Source organism: Nicotiana attenuata, chromosome 12 (genome assembly GCF_001879085.1).
Source record: "Nicotiana attenuata strain UT chromosome 12, NIATTr2, whole genome shotgun sequence".
NCBI classification, from domain to species: Eukaryota; Viridiplantae; Streptophyta; class Magnoliopsida; order Solanales; family Solanaceae; genus Nicotiana; species Nicotiana attenuata.
This window is the reverse complement of record NC_032000.1, coordinates 35737352-35759676: the sequence shown is the minus strand read 5'-3', so window position 1 is coordinate 35759676 and position 22325 is coordinate 35737352. Positions and strand designations below refer to the sequence as shown.

Here is a 22325-nt window from a genome sequence, read left to right as displayed (position 1 = left end):
CAAGTCACTCAAGCTACCGAAAGGTATAGAGTGAGTAGTGTCGTGCATTGGCTATATCGCGATCCCAAACATAACAACTTTGCCTTAGGATTTGGAACCCGTCAAGTATTCACCTAGGAGAAAGTCACTTCCCTAGTGCCTCGTTAACCATTTAGAAAACCTTTCAAGCATTCATACTTAGCTTAATTTCGCATATCATTAGCATAAAATTAGAAGTAACAAAAAAAGAAATATGATTGGAAATGTAATCAAGAGCACTACGCACTGTTAGATTAGATAGAAATCCAACTCCAAACATTGTTGTAGCTCCCTGTGGATTCGATCCCGACCTTCTCAGGTAAAAGATACATCGATCTCTCTTGCCACTTTGTAGTGGTGTAGGGTTGGATCCGATCAAGGTGCGACCCACTGTCCGCTTCTGCGGTCCTCCTCCAGGCCCTCAACTTCCGCATCTGCGTCCTTCCTTCCGCAGGTGTAGTCCCGCTTCTGCGGCAAGATGACCGCATCTCCGGTCCCAGCCTAGCCCAGCCACTTCCGTTTCTACGGCGCCTAGGCCGCTTCTGCGGCTCCGCACCTGCGGCCAAGACCTCGCAGGTGCGGTTACACCAGATGACAGCAGGCTTCAGCTCATCCTCCCAACTCCAATTCGATTCGTTAACCACCTGAAATCCACCCGAGGCCCCCAGGACCCCGTCCAATCACACCAACCAGCCCAAAACACATTACGGACTTGCTCGAGTCCTCAAATCATATCAAACAATGCTAAAATCATGAATCGACCTCCAATCTAAGCTTAATGAACTTTAGAATTTCAAACTTCTACATTCGATTCCGAAACCTATCAAATCTCGTCCGATTGACCTTAAATTTTGTACACAAGTCATATTTGACAATACGGACCTACTCCAACTTCCAGAATCGGAATCCGACCCCGATATCAAAAAGTCCACTTCCGATCAAACTTCTCAAAACCATAAAATTTCTATCTTTAGCCAAATGACTCCAAAATGGCCTACCGACCTCCGAATTCACTTCCGATCGCGCTCCCAATACGAGAATCACCATACGGAGCTATTCCCAAACTCGGAATCCCAAACAGACATTGATAAAACTGAAATGCACTTCAACCCAAACTTATGAAATTCCTCCAAAAATGCTATCTTCCACAATAGGTGCCGAAACGTTCCCGGGTCTTCTAAAACTCGATCTGGACATGCGCCCAAGTCTAAAATCATCATACGAGCCTGCTGGAACCTTCGAATCCCAATTCCGAGGTCGTTTACTTAAAAATCCAATCTTAGTCAATTCTTTCAAATTAAAGCTTCCGAAATGAGAATTCTCTTTCCAAATCAACTTCGAACTTCCCGAAATTCAATTCCGACCATGTGTTCAAGTCATAATACCTGAAGTGAAGCTGCTCATGACCTCAAACTACTGAACGACGCGCTAGAGCTCAAAACGACCAGTCAGGTCGTTACATTCTCTCTCACTTAAACATACGTTCGTCCTCGAACGTGCTAAGAACTGCGCTGGAGTTATCCAAAATCACTGCTTAATACTTCGTGCATCTAATCATGCTACTACAACCCAGTTGAGCGCGTTAGCTCGATAAATTCTGAAGATATTCCCTTTTATTCAAGCAAATAAGCTTAGAGCCCAATTCAAACATCTGGAATTCTCAGGCAGGCCTGCTTCCAATATATGAACATCGTATCAATCACTACACGAGGTACCAGAACATGACTGCATACCTTTACCGAATTCTCACCATGCAACACATCATCCACAGGACCATAGTAACATTCTCTGATCATAACAACCGACATTCCACGAATCTGATGCTCACAATACACCTCATGACGTGTATAAGACTTGTCCCAATTCTTACAATGCTGCCACGACGAAAGAGATTTGTAGAAATTCGTAACCAACTGCCAAATCAACAAATCATTGAGTCTATACTTCTGACAAGAACCATTACCTCATTCTGAACCAAATAATGATCTTTGCTCTTTAATATACTTCATATAAGCCGACTGCATCCAATAATCTCGTCTCACCCGGTACGAATTGCTCAGGCAATAAGCCTCCCCGGTCATGATCAAAAGTCCAATATGATGCCACAACGTGCTAATAGGCCACAAGCTCGAACTTGATACATAAGGAAAACAAACTCTGGAAGGGACTACTCAACTCACGCAACTAATATGAACTTTCCTCAGAAAATGGAAAACAAAACATACAAAAATTAGAATATAGAGAACTGTACTCAACATCATACTATCGCGGAGTGCAACCCGATCCAAACAACATACCCGTGGTGACGTGCCACCCGATCCACATATAAAATTCACATAAGAAGATACACACCGAGCAAAATCGCTCATTACTACAAAATATCGAATATCGGCCACAAGCACGCTGAGTGCATAATACCATCCTTGGGGAGACAGATAGCACCATAAGCAACAAAACTCAAGCACAACTGAAGTTGCGATATATGATCTGAATCTCAAGAGCCATCCTGCTCACATAACACCATCGCTATGCGGAACTTCAACACATAAGAAATTTATCAAGCCCTTTCGCAACTCACATGGCACAATATAGCATTATATAAAATAGCCGACGACGAAATAACATCCAACGTCCGAATACTCCTCCATAAGGAGCGCTATGCTGAAATGAACACATCCGGCCTAATATAGAGCCCATATTCATATTCAAATCCATTCACAGGCCTCAAGCCGATTCTGATCGTACCGAACTAGGCCAATAATCTTTCCTGGGTCCATAATAACCCCCTTTTCCCATAACACACAAGAACAACCGTCCAATCCGGAACAACCTTCCACATTCCACAACCAAATGAACCGAGCGACCTTCAGATATAAGTTCTCAATAAGCGATAGTACCACAATCTCTATACATGATCTAAATCCTCAATCAATTAAGTGGCTACACGTCACACTTATACAATCTTTTCGTGGGATATGCCCCCATGGCTTTCTGCACGAGGTAACAAGTCTGCACATCCATACCACCGGCCATACAAATGCTGCAAAGGGAATAAAGAATCCGCAAGTCAATACAGAAAACCTCTTACTCATGACACTGATCTCAGGTGACGTTGAAGATAATACCAGCTTACTCTAAACATCTAAATTATTTTCCTGCTCATCCGAGCCCGTGACCTCCTTGTCAACACCGAACTGCAACCTTGATTCTCAACTTCCAAATCCCATGCTACTCACGGCACTTAATCATGACAATGCGCAAGAGTACAAGAATTTCATCATGACTCTTGAACCACTAATAGGGTAAACACTTCATCATATAGAAGCCTTTTACTTAACTCATTTCAAGGGAACCATTACAACCCGTGACTAAATTCTCATAACCGCAGAAATTACCAACCTCAAGTAGTGGTCTAACCCACCATAACTCTTCCGGGATCCATCTGCACATAATAAGCCATAATACTCGAAAGCCTCCAAATAAAATCAATTACGGCGACCGTCAAACCTCGCACGCATTACTGTAATCATGAGTATGACATAACACGCTGAAGGAACTAATCGTTGCCACCATTATACCAATTCAACCATTGCTGACTGATTTTACTTCTTCCAATTTACTTTGGGCTTGACTTAGGAATAATAGTAGCCCTCATTCAAAACATCACGAACCCAAATCCGCACTCATCCTGAGTGACCTTATTTCACGAGACCACGTTGTCTCAATTCACACGAACCATCTCATACCCTCCTTATGCGCATATTCGCATCCTCGACTGGTACGCCCATTCTGATCATTCCTCTATGAATCTGAAGTCATTTTCTCCCATTCCTCTCAATTTATACCGCAGACCAAAGATAACACAGAACACTCCAAGCTCCTTATCATAATCTGCTGCAAAAGCTTGATACTCAACCATACTACGGACTCCAAACCCTTAGGCACCACACCTTAACCTTTGAACCCACTAGGACCGTTATTGAGAGTCACCCACTCTGACTTGGTCCCGAATATAATCAACTGCAAGGCTCCTCTAGTACATGACCACCCTCTCAAAAAAGCACCCGGCCGAATCACCTTCCTTGTAACTCACTTCTACGCGAAGCATACTTCCTGAGTCTTCCCAAAGCCTGAACATGAATCGATGATGCCAATTATAGAACACATTCTTCAATTCCTTTGCTCAAATTACCGCTTATGTTCTTTTCCTTTAGCCGAAACACTTACCAATACGCCGATAATCTGAAACCTTACAAGAAGTTAACTATACAACCCAATCGTAGGCGGTGGGACTCTCCCACTTAGCTTGAAACCACCATTACACAACTCTGGAACCTACCAAGATTCCTTATCTCTTATTGACGTAACCTTGCACAATCAAACTGCCAAATTCTTCAAAATCCTTCAATAAAACCCTTTATGAATACTCTGAATCATTAACCACATTCATATGACCGATCTCCTTACCGTATAGCTAGTAGAATTCTTCGCAGAAGCATCGCCAACCACGCGACCGCTGATCTGCTCACAGGAGATAACCCACCTGTGGAAATTACATGCCGACATCTCCCAACGATGTTGCACGGGGTACAATCACTATGACATCTGTAACCCATCTTGAGGCCGTGCTCATTCGCCAGCTGCACTAGTCCGTTCACTTCTTATGGACGTCAACTAAATGTGCGATAATATCTTCCAATTTGAAGTCAGGTTGTATCCTTCTTCATATCAAGCAACTCCTTCCTGTCGTAAAATCTCCCGCTGTATAATAGCCGATATTTGAAATCAATTTCCTAAACCCAGTCACTGTTCATCCTGAATCACAATTCACTCTAGACTTTTTCTCCGAGCTTGTAGTCATCCTACCACAGGACCCATACGCTACTCTGCCACTCTCCCACTTTGGGAAAACTCACTTCCTTAAGAAACTACTCGACCTCCACTTCTTACACCTGGTCTTCTAGAAGTTTAACCACCGCATGACACTTCCTACACGTCCTTCCTCATCCTTTGCTGCTCAGCTGATGCCTTAGATCAAAATCTAACTCGGTAGCACTTGAACCAATAGACCGCTACTAACTTTTAAACCTTTCCGAAGATCATCTTTCTCGAGCCGTCAGCATTAGAAATACACATTTAATCCCGAACCACCGCACCGTGTGATCTCTGACAGCCGCTTCTCCAATACTATCTTACAATATCCTGTCCCAAGGGCGAATTGTAGAAGGTCACAACACTGGCGAACTTAATACATTCAACAAGGACAACTGCATCTCGTCACAGATGAAAATTCCACCACGCTCGCAAATACCAAGCCTCGTTACTCCATCAATCCAAACCTGATCATTTTTAGTCCGATTGCCTTTCCTCCGCCGGAAATAAAATATCGAATTCTCTGAATCATGCACTGAGTAAACCTCCCTTCAAGTCATTCACTGCCCCGAGGCGTAGGCAGGCATCCTACCATCACATCAATACTGCGCGACCACCATTCAAAAGCATCATGGCAACTTGTGCCTAGGCTTAGAGCTCCCAGAAGTACGGCTACTAAGCTGAAACGACAGAATATCCTTCCACAAGGCAACGACAATAGCTCAAACAACCACGTAGGTAGAAACATCCCGCACCATATTCGGTACCATTACAATTGCTCACTCACCGATTCATGACCAGCACTTTACGTCGCATAAGATTGAATGGAAAGGAAATGAAGGCATGAGCCTCAAAGGGAATCAAATCGCACGATGAGGAATCATGAAGGGAAGTGCTCCTAACAACCTTGTAGCCTCTCGAAAATAGGTACAGACGTCTCTGTACCGATCCACGAGACTCTGCTAGACTTGCTCATGACTTGTGAGACCTAAGGGAACCTAATGCTCTGATACCATGTTGTCACGATCCAAAATCCACTAAGGGTCGTGATGGCACCGCACACCATTGTCAGGCAAGCCAACACCAATTTACTCGTAAATTCTTGTTTTACTATTTTCGAAATTGTTTCTTTAAAACATTAAACAATAAGTATTGAATTTCACTGAGTAGATATTGATGTCTTTGACAAACTCGATATTAATAATCCTATAACCATCCCAGAACCCGGTGTCACAAGTGCATGAGAAATTACAAAGAAAATCGAATAGACTACAATAACTGTTCGGAATAGAAATTGGACAAAAAGTAAATACAATATGCTGAAAGAGACTATACTGGTTGCGGGTCGCCTCGGGAAATGCAGCTCACCTAGTCTCCTCTCCGTATCATCCATGCTGCTACGCCCAGTAGGCCATTAGAAATACATGCTCCTGTGCAACAAAAATGCACAGCAAGTGTAGCATGAGTACGAAAACAACGTGTACTCAGTAAGTATCCCGTCTAATCTCGAAGAAGTAGAGATGAGAGGTCGACTTCGACACTTACTAGTTGTCCAATAATGATACATCAATAATATAATAAATCGAGGATTTTAATAAACATGGTTGTAATTCATTAGAACGAAGCAAGTAAACAATTCTTTCTTTTATAGGAAGTTCCCAAATTCCTTTTCATCATTTATACATTTATTCTCAAGCCAGGAAGAAACAATATCAACTTCACTAATTTCAAGGCAAGCAATACAAGCATGCGCAAATCATGCCGAGGTCGTACGACCCGATCCAACAATATTTTAATCGTGCACTGCCAGAGGGTCGAATGGCGCGAACCATAGATGCATCTATTTAATCTACGGAGGCGTTCGGCCCGTTCCACAATAGATAAACACATTCAAACAGTCAAATCAATAATTCATCAAGGAGAAATTATTCAGGAAAAGGCAAGTTTCTCTTTTAAAAGTCAAGAGATGATATCTAGCCTTTTAGAAATTCAATTACACGTTCGATATGTTTTAAGCATTTTTAAATTTGTCAACAAGGTTGTAAATATTACAAGTAAAGCATGCTTTTGGGCCCTAACTACCCGGACTTAAGCATAATAGTAGCTACGCACTGACTCTCGTCACCTCGTGCGTACGTAGACCCGACAAATAGGAGCACATAACCAATTAACTCACCTATGGGGACAATTCCCTCTTAGAATGTTAGAAAGGAGACTCACCTTGCTCCGAAGTTCCATAACCGGCATTCGACGCCCTTCCGAAGACTCAAATTGATGCACAACGTTCCAAAACTAGCCAATAATTACGTAAACCCATTAATACATGCTCAATTACTCATACTAATCTAATTTATAGCAATCCCTAACCCCGATCAAAAAGTTGACAAAAACGCCCTCGGGCCCACGTTCCCGGATTCCGAAATTTTTCGAAGATAAAGTTTACCCACAACCTCACGAACTCAAATATATAATTTACTCTCAATTTCATGTCCAAAATCATGGTCAAAATCCAAGAATACTAATTTTCTAGGTTTTCCCTCAAACCCCAAGTTTTCCACAAATTTCCATGCTCAAATCCATATACAATCATGTATTTACTCAAAACTAACATAAACCACTTACCTTATGCTTGGTGGTAAAAATGGCACCTCAAAGTTGCTCCAAAATCGGCTCCAATGAAATAATGGGGTTGAAATGAGCCCAACCCCCGATTTAAAAGAACCTCACTGCCTTCAGCATTTCCGCACCTGTGGTCACTTGACCGCTTCTGTGGTTGTGCAGGTGCGACCCACTGTCCGCTTCTGCGGTCCTCCTCCAGGCCCTCAACTTCCGCATCTGCGTCCTTCCTTCCGCAGGTGCGGTCCCACTTCTACGGCAAGATGATCGCATCTGCGGTCCCAGCTGATAACAGCCACTTCCGCTTCTGCAGCGCCTAGGTCGCTTCTGTGGCCAAGACCTCGCAGGTGCAGTTACACCAGATGACAGCAGGCTTCAGCTCTTCCTCCCAACTCCAATTCGATTCGTTAACCACCCGAAATACACCCGAGGCCCCCAGGACCCCGTCCAATCACACCAACCAGTCCCAAAACACATTACGGACTTGCTCAAGGCCTCAAATCATATCAAACAACGCTAAAATCATGAATCGACCTCCAATCCAAGCTTAATGAACTTTAGAATTTCAAACTTCTACATTCGATGCCGGAACCTCTCAAATCTCGTCCGGTTGACCTCAAATTTTGCACACAAGTCATATTTGACATTACGGACCTACTTCAACTTCCAAAATCGAAATCTGACCCCGATATCAAAAAGTCCACTTCCGGTCAAACTTCTCAAAACCTTCAAATTTCTATCTTTAGCCAAATGACTCCAAAACGACCTACGGACCTCCGAATTCACTTCCGATCGCGCTCCCAGTACCAGAATCACCATACGGAGCTATTCCCAGACTCAGAATCCCAAACGGACATTGATAACACTGAAATGCACTTCAACCCAAACTTATGAAATTCCTCCAAAAATGCTATCTTCCACAATAGGTGCCGAAACGTTCCCGGGTCTTCTAAAACTCGATCCGGACATACGCCTATGTCTAAAATCATTATACGAACCTGCTGGAACCTTCGAATCCCAATTCCGAGGTCGTTTACTCAAAAATCCAATCTTAGTCAATTCTTTCAACTTAAAGCTTCCGAAATGAGAATTCTCTTTCCAAATCAACTTCGAACTTCCGAAATTCAATTCCGACCATGCGTACAAGTCATAATATCTGAAGTGAAGTTGCTCATGACCTCAAACTGCTGAACGACGCGCTAGAGCTCAAAACGACCGATCGGGTCGTTACAATTATGATTCTTTAAAGATTTGTGAAAATAACACAAATTAAAACTTTTAATACTTTGATCTTCTTAGAGATTTCCGAATAAAGAGATTAGCCCTATAACTCCTATAATAAATTAAGCGACAATGTAAACAACAAAATTTGATATGATATTGTATAAAAGCATAACTACTAAAATCCTGAAAATGATGAACATGAGAGATTTGGAGATGAAAAATTATATATAATTACGGTGCGAAATAGTCATGCATACATGCTTAACCAACCGGAAAGCACTAAAAATAATCTAACAATTGATTTGGGCAAACTACACACCTTATTTGCTAAACTATAATGCTAAAACATGATAACTTGAATTGGCTGATATTAATGTCACATCGAAAAATTTGCAGCAATGAAACATGAAAATATAAAGAGACAATTTGAGTCAAGTAAGCCTAAATATACATTTAAAAAAAGGAAATTAAACTTGTAAATAAGTAAGCTATACTTTTTGAGATATTTACCCAGTTTATTACAACTTAAGACATTTGATATTGATTTTTTTCGCCGACAACAATACAAACTACAAAAGAAAAGGGAAAAACTAATATCAATCGAACCCTATAAGGGTGAACATGGAAAGTATTATACTATGTTATGTAGCTTAAATTAAGGAATGATTTATATAAGGTAGTCCTAAAGATTATGACCTCATACATCGTTTAAATGAAGGAAAAATTAAATAAGTATAAACTAATTTAATTTTAAACTTCTAAATATTAGCTAAGAGAATAATCAAATGACTATTTTGTCTTAAATGTGTTTAATTTTACATAAGATAAACCTATATAACTTTTACTTGTAATTTTATACTTGGTCTACTTAAAAAACTTTGAGAAAAGAGCTTTAGAAAAGAACAAATGTGATATTATTATTTTATCTCGGAATTAGTAATCTCATGATTGTTATTTTAAAGTAACTAGATATATTTCCATTCCTTTTGAAAATTCTTATATCATTGGTCGTTCTGAGCTCTAGCGCGTAACTCGACGGTTTGAGGCTATGAGTAGCTTCACTTCATGTATTATGACTTGTATGTATGGTCGGAATCGAAATTTGGAAAGTTCGGATTGGATTTGGAAAGAAAATTCTCATTTCAAAAGCTTGAAGTTGCAAGAATTGGCTAAGATTGGATTTTTGAGTAAACGACCTCGGAATCAGGATTTGAAGGCTCCAGCAGGTTCGTATGATGATTTTGGACTTGGGCGTATGTTCGGACCGGATTTTGGATGACCCGGGAGCGTTTCGGCGCCTATTGTGGAAGTTAGCATTTTTGGGTGAATTTTATAAATTTGGGATGAAGTGCGTTTCAGTGTTAACGATGTCTGTTTGGGCTTCCGAGCCTGGGAATAGCTCTGTATGGTGATTCTGGTATTGGGAACGCAATCGAAAGTGGATTTGGAAGCCCGTAGGTCATTTTGGAGTCATTTGGCTGAAGTTAGAAATTTGAAGGTTTTTGAGAAGTTTAACCGGAAGTGGACTTTTTGATATCGGGGTCGGATTCCGATTCTGGAAGTTAGAGTAGGTCCGTAATGTCGAATATGACTTGTATGCAAAATTTGAGGTCAATCGGACGTAATTTGATAGGTTTCGGCATCGAATGTAGAAGTTTGAAATTCTAAAGTTTTTTAGCTTGAATTGGAGTGCGGTTCATGGTTTTAGCATTGTTTGATGTGATTTGAGGCTTGGAGCAGGTCCGTGTTATATTATGGGACTGGTTGGTGTGATTGGATGGGGTCCCGGGGTCCTCGGGTGTGTTTCGGGGTGGTTTCAGATCATTTCGGGCTGTTTTGCTATAGCTGTGCTGGTGTCTTGTGTTGGTCTTCGCGTTCCCAAGGATCCTCTCGCGTTCGCGAAGAAGGATTTGGCTTCAGGGATTTTGTTCTTCGCGTTCGCGAAGAAGAAAATCTCTGTTACGCAGGTCTGACTTCGGAGGCTCATATCTCACAATCTGTAAAGAATTTAGAGATGATCCAAACATAAAAGTTGTATTCCTTTGTGTCTAGTTTACAGAAAAGTAAACCATTTATCATTTGGATTTGTGTACAAAAAGTTATGGCTGGTACACTAGAGGCTGTCCGGGAAGATGAAGAAGAAATTTGCGTTGCACAGGGCTGACTTTGGCATCTTATATCTCAAAATGTATAAGGAATTGAAGATGGTCAAAACCATAAAAGTTGTAGATCTTGGTGTCTAGTTTTCAAAACACTAAACCATTTGTCATTTGAAATTTTGTACAAAAAGTTATGGCCATTATACTAGAGGCTGTCTGAGAAGAATTTGGAAATGACTTTTGCGAATTTTGTTCATCACGAACGCGTGGGGGGTTCGCGAACGCGAAGACGGATCGCCTGGGCAATGTATAAGTTTGCAAAAATGGGTTTGGCTCATTTCATCTCATTTCCTCCATGGGAGCCGACCTAGGAGCAATTTTGGAGCTCCATCTTCATCATCCATGTCAAGTAAGTGATTCCCACATATTGCAAGTTAAATACTTGGAGATATATATATATATATATATATATATATATATATATATATATATATATATACATATATATTTAACATGGAAATTCATGGGAAATTAGGGTAGACCACGAATTTGGGCATGAAATTAAGAGTAACATATATATTTGAGTTCGTGAGGTTATGGGTAAAGTTTATCTTCGAAAATTTTGAAATCCGGGCACATGGGCCCGAGGGCGATTTAGTCAACTTTTCGACCAGGGTTAAGAATTTTTATAAATTGGATTATCATGAGTAATTGAACATATACTAATGGGTTCGCATAATTATTGGCTAGTTTTGGAGTGTTATGCATCGATTTGAGTCTTCGGAAGGGCGTGGAATGCCGGTTATGGAACTTCGGAGCGAGGTGAGTCTCCTTTCTAACCTTGTAAGAGGGAATTGTCCCCATACGTGAATTAATTGGATATGTGTTCCTATTTGTGGGGGCTACGTACGCACGAGGTGACGAGAGTCCGTGCGTAGCTACTATTATGCTTAAGTCCGGGTGTTCTAGGGCCCAAAAGCATGCTTTACTTGTAATATTTGCAACCTTGTTGTCAACTTAAAAATGCTTAAAACATATCGAACGTATAAATAAATTTCTAAAAGGCTAGACATCATTTCATGACTTTTAAAAAGGGAATCTTGCTTTTTCCTGAATAATTGCTCCTTGATGAATTCTTGATTTGACTATTTGAATGTGTTTATCTATTGTGGAACGGGACGAACGCCTCGGTAGATTAAATAGATGCATCTATGGTTCGCGCATTCGACCATATGGCAGTGCACAGTTTAAATATTTGTTGGATCGGACCGTACGACCTCAGCAAGATTTGCGCATGCTTGTATTGCTTGCCTTGAAATTCATAGATGTTGATATTTGTTTCTCCCTGGCCTGCGATAAATGTATAAATGATGAAAATGAATTTGAGAGTTTCCTATAAACGAAAGAATTGTTTACTTGCCTCATGCTATTTGAGTTACAGTCATTTTTATGAAAATCCTCGATTTACTAAATTATTGGTATATTATCATTGGACCACTAGTAAGTGTCGAAGTCGACCTCTCGTCTCTAATTCTTCGAGATTAGACGGGATACTTACTGAGTACACGTTGTTTTTGTACTCATGCTACACTTGTTGTGCATTTTTGTTGCACAAGCACATGTACCTCTAACGGCCTAGTGGGCGTAGCAGCATGGATGATACGGAGATTTAGGCGAGCTGCATCTCTCGAGGCGACCGCAGCTAGCATAGTCTCTTTCAGTATATTGTATTCACTTTCTGTCCAAATCTGTATTCCGGACAATTATTCTACTTCATTTGATTTCCTAGTGATTGCTCATGCACTTGTGACACCGGGATGATTATGGGATATTCAATATTAAAAGTTGTAAACATTTTTATTTATTTAGTGATGATTACCTTTTTAATAGTTAAATTAAAAGGAAATTATGGTTCCTAAAATATTAAACTGAGAGTTTAATTATTTACTCAATGTTGGCTTGCCTGACTGAGTTGTCCGGCGTCATCACGGCCTTTGATGGATTTTGGGTCGTGACAGCTATGCAGATTACTTGAAGAGCTTACTGTGCCCTTTGCTAAACCTGTAGAAGTCTTTTGTGATAGCCAATCAGCTTTACACATGCAAGAAACCTTGTATTTCATGAGCAGACTAAACACATAGAAGTGGACTGTCATTTTGTAAGAAGCAAGCTGCAGGAAGAACTGATTTCACTCCACCATGTAACAACAGACAATCAGTTGGCTGATGCTCTCACAAAGGCCCTAATAGGAGTAAAGCATTCAGCGATATTGGGCAAGTTGGCAGTGTTTACAACAACCTTCAACTTGTCGAGGGGGGGGGGGGAGTGTTGAGACTTGTATAATTATACTTTTATATGTAATGTTAGTCAGCTGTACAGTTAGTAGAGTTAGTTAGTGGGCTAGCTTAGCTAGCTCAGCATAGTTGTACTCTTTGACATTACACATGTATATACTTTGTATTACAATGAGAAATGAAGGTGAGCTTTCACTTTCCTAATTTCTATTTCTCTTTATGATTTCTCTCTCATAGAACTCTCTAGAAGGACTCCATTGAAGCTCTAGACCGAGCTTCAAGCTCATCTTCAATCCCAGTTCTAACAGATTCTTTCTTCGACTGCAGTCTAAAATCAATTACAATCGATATTTGAAATTTAAAAAAACAAAACGTTGATAAACTGATCAACATACCACCACACTTCCATAAGTGCGGATCAACAATTTAAAAGATATTTTATGAGTATAGGGGTGATAAAAATGTAATTAAAATGACATTAATTAGTATAATTTTATTGGTTTGATGGTATGCTCGTAACAAATTATCAATGGAATGAAAGAGCTCTCTGGAAATTTTCAACGGATTTTTCAGCTAAATTTGGTGTAAGACTGAGCTTCTGAGTTTCGGATTATTTTACTCATCAGTGAATATCTTCATAGTTTCTTGAGAACTTTATCAATATAATTGCAGTTTTCCAACAAAAATTATTCTGAATAGAAACTTATTTAGATTTCCGATGGCATGTTTGTCGAAAAGTTCATCGGAAATATCATTTTTTGAATCTTTTTTGTCATTTGAGACGATTGCTTGTCGGAATGCCTTTGTATAAAGTCACAACTCATAGTAACTAGAGAAGAGCCTGACACCATTGGTATCTGACAACCTCTCGAGTTAGCAACTAAAGCCATGAAAAATTACGGATCATCTTTGTGCAGGGCAACACCCTCTCACAATATGAATGTGAATTCTAAAATCTTATACTAAAACATGAACGAAGTACAGAGAGCCGCCACTCATATCATTTTATTGTCTCGACCAAACAAACTCAGGGTTCAGGCAACTTCCATTTATTGCAGCACATTAGAGTAGGAAAAAAAATGCTTATAGCTTAATGCTAGAATATTAAGTATCGCTTAAGGGAGTCTGCCGCTATGCCCCAGTGAATGTAACACCATAAAAACTAACCAGTATGTCTTTTACGGAAAAGAATTGGACACAAGCAAAAATCCTTGATGATGATTTATCGGTCCATATCCAGTTTCAGGATCCTGAGACAAGCGTGATACATACAGACACTTACAACCCATCACGCAGCAACCTGACCAAATAGACACTTGCGAATCTGCAAGATTTAGGAGACAAATTAAGCAAAGAGAAAATTCTTGGAAACCATGGAAGCAATGATAAAATCTGCAAAAGCAATGGAAGAAGCAGCACTTATCTGACGGACACAAACAAAAGGATAGAGCTTTAAGTAACCTTTCCCCACCCAGCCAAAGAGGGGAAACAACAACAGAAAGTTCGCTCACCCTTACAACAAGGACTAATCATTCGACTCATCTTACTGGTGAGTGGTATGTCATGTCATTTAGTCATTTCTTTTTATCACCCATCCTCACTTTCATCTACCACTAAACTCATCTTTATGTATGGATGCTACTTCTGAATTATATTAACCAATTGGGTATGAAAAGTGAAGTTTCGAGAGTCTAGTCTGTAACAAAAGACAAGCCCCACTACTCAAAATTCCTAAATGTATGTACCAAAAACAATAGCAAAGGAGCTTATCGGAGATGCTCAAGCCACAAGGTTAGAAGTACAAAATGACATTGAATTGGCATGCAAAAACTATTTTACGGAGATCAGCATCACTGGAACTATGAATATCAAAATGCCTATCCCAAAAACAGAAAAAAGAATAAAAAGAACATGTAAGATGTTTTTTATAGGTAATGAACATGTAAGACGCTTAGCAACTCATCCACATGACATCTGAAAAATAACATGGGATGCATTTGGAGCAGACAGATATAACTCGGCAAATAGACCACAAATTGGCAAGACAAGAACAGAATTATGAGTACAGAGATAAGGACAAGAGCAAGGACCTCGGGTAGTTTTTTACGGAACACAACTTCCAATCTGGCATCAAGTGTGTTCTCACACACAATTTTCCCATCTCGAGAAGCCAATACTACTCCTCCAGAGCTGTCGGGATAAAGAAAGATAAATTACTAAGAGGAGCTACTTAGCATTTCAGATAGATAATTGAAGCAACTTACCAAGAAGGACCATGTGCATTATGATGAGATGGGGCGGGTGGAAGGTGGATGTGGTCAACTATGATCTCAGGTGAGTGGACCATTGCCTTCTCTGCATACTCCTCCTTTGCAGCATCCAATACATCTTCTACCAGGTGTACATCATCTTTTCGACAACGCAGCAGGACAGAGGGCTCTTTAAGTCTGAGTAAACTCTGCAATCAAAGAGTAGCTCCCATCTTATTCCCAAAGAAAGAAGCAATATCAGTTCAAAAGGCCACCTAGACCTATTGACAAGTCAAGCCCCATTATGGTCATAGACAACACAAACTGCAAATAGTGTAGTTTTAATCATTGTATCTCCTTTTGGCGATAGCACAAGAAACTAGGAACTTGCAAAGGGAAAGAAAGATCACATTACAATGAACATTTTTGGATAGATATCACATTAATGAACATATGTGGCGAACTCAAGATTCTGCAAAGTAAAACTTTGGTTCTTGAAGGATCTAACTTGAAGAGAACAGAAGAAACACAAATTCTTTGTAAGGCTAACCAAATGATTACTTGGTATCCGAAACAGCAACCTTGCCTCCTGTAATCTTAGCAATTTAACCACTAGTGTGGACTAAATATGAGATTTCTTTTCACAATTTATTTTATCAACATATTGTCAAATACAAAATATATGATCGGAACTAAATAAGAATTCATAATCTGGTATGCAACGGTGCAGATAATACGAATACATCAACATATCAACTGAAGATACTGATGATCATCTGATGAATAGCTTGTCTTTTCGTAAAATAAGCTGGCTAATTTTCTGAGTTTTGATAATTTGTTTCAGAAAATCTAGAAGCAAAGAACAAAATCTCATGGTAATGGTTATTACTCAAAAGTACCTGAACAATAAGATCATGAAGAAGCTTCTTATAGATATGATGGTTGTGGTGATGGCTAACATGTAAGAGCTCCTTTGCTGCTGCTTCCTTCATGGAGCTAACCAAGTCATCCTGAGCTTGGAGAACTTTGATCCGAGAGGCATTGAGTTGCATGGAATACTCACTGCAAGAAATGCATAACAAAAGAAAGTAAAAGATTATGTTGGACAATAAAGTTGAAATTAGATAATTTATTAAAAAGAAAAAGTTCAATGTTCAGCTTTTGGAGCCAAATCCAAACATCAATCAATGAAATTAAATCTCATTTAATCATGTGGCTTATTTGAAAAAGAAAAACGGAAGGCCACAAACACAGCATTATGTTCAAATAAGGTTTGCAATCACTTTTTCCACCATGAATTGCTGTTAAACAGAAAGGTTTTAATGATGAAAGTAGAAACAGAATCAGTGTCAAACGTGGAAGCCTAAACATACAGTAAATACTAATTAGTAAGTGTTGTAAACAATTTTTTTATCTAATAGATACCCAATACTGTGACCATGGAGAATGTAAATCCATGATGTCTAAAAATGAAAGTTTCAAGTGCGAGTAAAGATCATACAATTACAAATGAATACAAAAATTGGCATGCCAAATCAAGATGTATTTATTATAAGTTAAAGACAACATCTTTTCAAAATCTTCTATTAACCTCATTTTCTTAGCATTTGGTAAGCTATATTGGGATCCCAAACACAATTACGTACACTGAGAGTATAAAGATTTCATTGCACTATGAATGACTTTTAACTATGATAGTAGGTTAGTTACCATTTTATCAGATTACTAGTTAATGCTTATGAAAAGATCTAATTTTATAAAAAAATATTTACACCATGACTCCATGAGTGCATAGAACTTAAACTCACTAAAAATAAAATACTCAACAACGATTGCAAATTCAGACAGAGTTTTGAACTTAACTCTTCCACAAAAAACAACATTTATAAGCAAAAGCATCGGAAAATCTCAAAAATTAATCACAATCAAATTAAGAGAAAGTTAGAGAATCACATTTTCTTGCGAACGTCAACTTGTTTCTCCTTGCGTTCGAAGTCTTGTCTGATCTTCTTCTTCTCCGCTTCCACTAGCTGCAACTTCTCAATGTTGAATTCCTAACGAAAAAATCACAGCCAATGTACATTACATGAGATTAATTAAACTCGACTTACTTCGAAATTAAAGAGATTTGTATCATTAAGGAACTTACTTCTTCAGCGGAAACGGAAATCTCATTGGCTTTTTCCTCCGCTTCTTGGCGGATGAATCTGACCATCTGCTGGATCTGCTTGGATACATCTGTGTCGTTCATTTTCGGATCTGGATGAATCGAATGTGGTGATTTGAGTGAATGGCTCTTTTTTGGGCTGTTCTTTTTTCCTCTCAGAAGATATTGGAGCCTTCTAATAGTGCAAAGTCAGAAGGTGCAGGTAATTGCTTTTGTTGTATTAAAGCCACCCTCTACAGTTAGATCACTATCTTTCCCCTCGTGTTTTGACAAAATTACTATAGCGACCCGTCATGTTTATTTAACTTGCATTCAAGTATCTACATTTTTTCGACTACTATACAAAATATTTAATTCTACTTTCCTTTATATTTTGGAGTCATTCGTACCTTTATTACTAGCAAAATATATCATACTTACCCTTGATTTTAGAAGAGCTTTCATTGTATAATGTGTAGATCTCACGTGTTAAAATACTTCGTGAAAAGGTTCGAATTTACATAATTACTTTTGGCTAAGATGTAAAATTACCTTTTATTATACTTCAGGTTGTATCTCTATTAGGGTCAAGAAAAATATGATTCAATTTACTAACACTAAGGATATGAATGATCCCAAAATACTACGAATGACAAAATTAAAAATATATTTACTAACACCAAAATTAATGTATAGATGGGTGACAAAATTAAATGCTATTGTGTGCGCAGTCCGGCGTGTTTCCGGAAAGCTTTTATGTTATTGAGAAAATATGAAATTTTTTCCTTAAAATCCATTTGAGTTGACTTCGATCAACGTTTTGAGCAAACAGATCCGGATTCGTGTTATGACGGTCCTGGTGGGTCCGTATCGTGATTTGGGACTTGGGCGTATGCTCGGAATCGAATTCGGAAGTCCCTAGCCCGAGTTATCACACTTTGTTAAAATTTGAAAGTTAAAGGCTTAATGACTTTGAAATGTTTGACTTTTTGGTTATCGGGTCCATATTTTCGTACCGAAATTCGGTATAGGTCCAATACTGTATTTATGACTTGTCTGTCAAATTCGGTGAGGATCGGAATTGGTTTGACGTGATTCGGACGTCTAGATGTGAAATTAGAAGTTCATGAGTTTTCTTGAAATTTTCCTTTGATTTGATGCTAAATTCGTAGTTTTAGGTGTTATTTTGGCGATTTGATCGCACGAGCAAGTTAGTATGATATTTTTAGACTTGTGTGCATAGTTGATTTAGAGCCCCGAGGGCTCGGGTGAGTTTCGGATAGGCTACAGAGTGAAATTTGACTTAGAACATTGTTGTTGTGCTTCAGTGTTTGGTGCAGGCCTCAGACCTCGCAATTGCGAGGTCAGGCGTCGCATTTGCTACCTCTGATGGGTTCGCATTTGCGAGCAACTCATCGCATTTGCGAAGAGTAGCTAGGGCACCTCATGTTCGTATTTGCGAACAATACTTCGTATTTGCGAAGTGGGACAAGGGGTACAGTGATTGATAACTAGGGATTATGGTTCATTTTACATTCCTTCTTACTTGAGTTTTGTTTAAAAATGTGTACAAAATAGTCCCAAGGCTTACATGTTCTACTTGTTTGCAGGGTTTGGTCAAAAAGGTGACAATTAGTCAAAACCATCTCAAAAAGGAGTGAAACATGCACAAGTACCAAGAACAAGTCTGAGCACAATGCAACAGATCCACTGCGGCCGCATTCCATTTAGTGCGGACCGCAGTGAAGAGATTCAGAGAGGTGTTTATCCCGGAAACTCAAGCACTGCGGCCCCAAAGCAGTTTGTGCGGACCGCAATGGCCTCACCGCGGCCACAATCGATATTGTGCGGTCCGCAAAGAAGGAGTTCAGAGAGTTGGGACTTGGGAGAATCAATGCCAATGCAGTCCGCGGTCGTTTTTGTGCGTACCGCAGTAGAAGCTACCGCGGCCGCGGTGCATTTTATGCGGCCCGCGGTGGCCAAGTTCAGAGACTGTAGAGCCAAGCCAAAAGCCTCAGTGCGGTCCGCGATGCATTTTGTGCGGACCGCACTACCTCATCGGGGGTATTTTTGTCCAGAAAATTCGGCCTAGTATAAATACTTTCTTTTCACATTTTTAGGTCATCTTTTATAATCTGACTTGGGGCTGAGCACGTGAACGACTCTTTTATTCCTTTTTGAGTAATTTTGGGCTACTATTACGCTGAATCTTCATTATCTTAGTTTGTAATTAATTATTATAGTTATTTCTTCATCTAATTTCTTGTTTTCTTCCCTAATTATGAGTAGCTAGACCCATTAGCTAGGGTTGTGGCTCAACCCTAGTGTGGGTATTTGATGGGTCTTATGTTCTAATGCTTAGATGTTTATGGGTGGTTGATATTTAGACTGATTTGAGTTTTGTATGTTGGATTAGTGGTTGCAAACACTAATTTGTGCCTAAGTGACTTGGGCTCTTCTTGAGAAAGAGAGCTTAAGTCTAGGAAATCAGTCCAACAAGAAATTGGAGCGTACTCAAGAGATTGATAGCCCCAATTAAAGGGTTAAATCTAGAGATAGTAATACCCGACTTGAGCCTATGTTGCTTGCTTAATTTCGACACCCAATTGGTCTTGAGAAAGTCAATTCGGGCAAAGTCACTCAAGCTACCGAGAGGTATAGAGTGAGTAGTGTCGTGCAACGGCTATATCGCGATCCCAAACATAACATCTTTGCTTTAGACTTAGGAACCCGTCAAGTATTCACCTAGGGGGAAGTCACTTCCCTAGTGCCTCTTTACCTATTAGACAACCCTTTAGCAAGTAATCTTAGCTTAATTTAGCATCTTGTTAGCATAATAGTAGAAGTAATCAAAACATCAACTATGATTGGAAGTGCAATTAAGAGCATTATGCACAATTTTGGCTAGCATGTATTAAGAGCATTATACATTGCTAGTTTAGATAGGAAACCAACTCCAATTTCTAGCTCCCTGTGGATTCGATCCCGACCTATTCGAGTAAAAGCTGCATCGACCGCTCTCGCCGCTCTATAGTGGTGCAGGGTTGGCACCGATCACCTTTTTGGCGCCGTTGCCGGGGAGCTAACGGTTTTGGCTATCTGTCCAAATAGTTTTGTGTATTGTTTTTCTTTCCTTCTGTGATACTAATCTTTTTTGTGACGCCGATCCAGGTACAAAATGGCGGCAAACAACAACAATGACCCTCTTGGAAATGTAATTCCGGGGGAGGAGGTTGATGATATCGGTGAGGATGAGGTGCCTCTTGTACCTCAAAGACAACGGAGAGGCCGTCAGGCCAATGCTAATGCCAATGATAATATTCCAGAACCTTCCCCACCACCTCCAAGAGTGGCCCCTCGGGTGCTTCCCAATCAAGGATATGCCAGTGCAATTGTCCCACCCCGTATTCGGGCGGGCAATTTCCAAATTACCAATGTGATGCTGACCTTGCTGGAGCAACGAGGATATTTCACGAGTGCTCCCGATCAAAATGCCTACAAGCACCTCAAGGGTTTTGTTGATACATGCTGGGGGAGCAAGCAAACCAACGTGTCCGAGGATGCTTTGCGGTTGAGACTATTCCCTTTCTCTCTTCGAGGGAAGGCACTAGATTGGCTGGAGAGACTCCCCAACCATTCCATTCATACCTGGGATGAGTTGGCGGGTAAATTTATTGCAAAGTTCTTCTCACCGGGGCACATGGCAACTTTTAGGGATGAAATCTTAGCTTTCAAACAAGAGCCTAACAAACCACTACATGAAATTTGGGAGCGATACCGGACCATGGTTAAGGAATGCCCTAACAATGATATGACTGAGGCAATGATACAACAGACCTTCTACCGAGGCATTAACACAACAAACCAGTGCATAGTGAACCAATTAGCTGGGGGCAACTTCATGAACACGCCGTATGATCAAGCTTGTAAAATTTTGGATGAGATGGCGGACACTTCTTCTGCTTGGCAAAGTAGAGACAAGGTGCCACAGGGTGACCCCACGGTCATTCATTTGCACAAGGAGCTCCATGATCATGGGCAGGCAATAGCAGAACTGACAACAACCATGAACCAGCTAGCAAAGGCACAATTACAACAGGTTCAAGCTCCACGATAGGTTAATGCTATGGAGGGTGTCAACATGCTAGTGAACAAAAGAAGACAAAGAGGGCAACAGAACCAAGGGAATTCGGATCAATACAACCAAGATAGCGGTAGGTTCCAAGATGATGGGCATGAAGAGCAGAATGAAGAAGTGCAGTACGTGAACAATTATCAAGGCCAAAGGGGCAATTCTTCCAACCAACAGCAACAATGGAGATCCCAAGGCAATTGGGTAATCAACAACAAGGCAACAATAATTGGAGTAATCAACAACAAAGCAACAATAATTGGGGCAACAACAATCAAAATCCTAATTGGGGTAACCAGAACAACTATCAGAACAATCAAGGAAACTGGGGTAACAACAACAACTGGGGTAAAAACAACAATCAGGGTCGTTGGAACAATAACAATCAGGGAAATCGGGGGCAAGGCTTTCAAAGGCCCCCAATGTATCAGCAACCGAGCAATCCACCCCCATTTCCATCCCAAAGGCCTAGTTCATACAACAATGACATGGGGAGAATTGAAATGATGTTTGAACATATGATGAAAAGCATGCTGATTCAGATGCTCAGTTAGCATCCCACAATACTTCAATCAGAAATTTGGAGGTTCGGCCAGGCCAAATCTCCCAGTCCTTGAATACTCGTCCTAAGAGGGCTCTACCTGGTGATACGGTAGTGAACCTGAAGGGTGGAAA

At 40.1% G+C, this 22325-nt stretch overlaps 1 protein-coding gene across 1 annotated transcript; it reads right to left on the bottom strand.

Moving 5' to 3' along the window:
- Window positions 14061-17746, bottom strand: LOC109235563 (V-type proton ATPase subunit E-like). Its single transcript, XM_019401725.1, has 6 exons — window positions 17522-17746; window positions 17326-17426; window positions 16272-16434; window positions 15388-15581; window positions 15214-15313; window positions 14061-14447 (listed from the first exon to the last, which is right to left on the bottom strand). Exons 1-6 carry the CDS (start codon window positions 17621-17623, stop codon window positions 14412-14414), a joined length of 696 nt encoding a protein of 231 aa, XP_019257270.1. The 5' UTR covers window positions 17624-17746; the 3' UTR covers window positions 14061-14411.

Bases quoted from the DNA above. Each gene is read 5' to 3' on its own strand.
- LOC109235563 (XM_019401725.1), bottom strand. From the start codon at position 17,623: ATGAACGACACAGATGTATCCAAGCAGATCCAGCAGATGGTCAGATTC. The intron at 16,435-17,325 runs GTGATTCTCTAA...CATTTCTTGCAG, and splicing joins GTTGACGTTCGCAAGAAAAT to TGAGTATTCCATGCAACTCA. The intron at 14,448-15,213 runs GTCCTTGCTCTT...TAAATCTTGCAG, and splicing joins TCCGTAAAAAACTACCCGAG to ATTCGCAAGTGTCTATTTGG.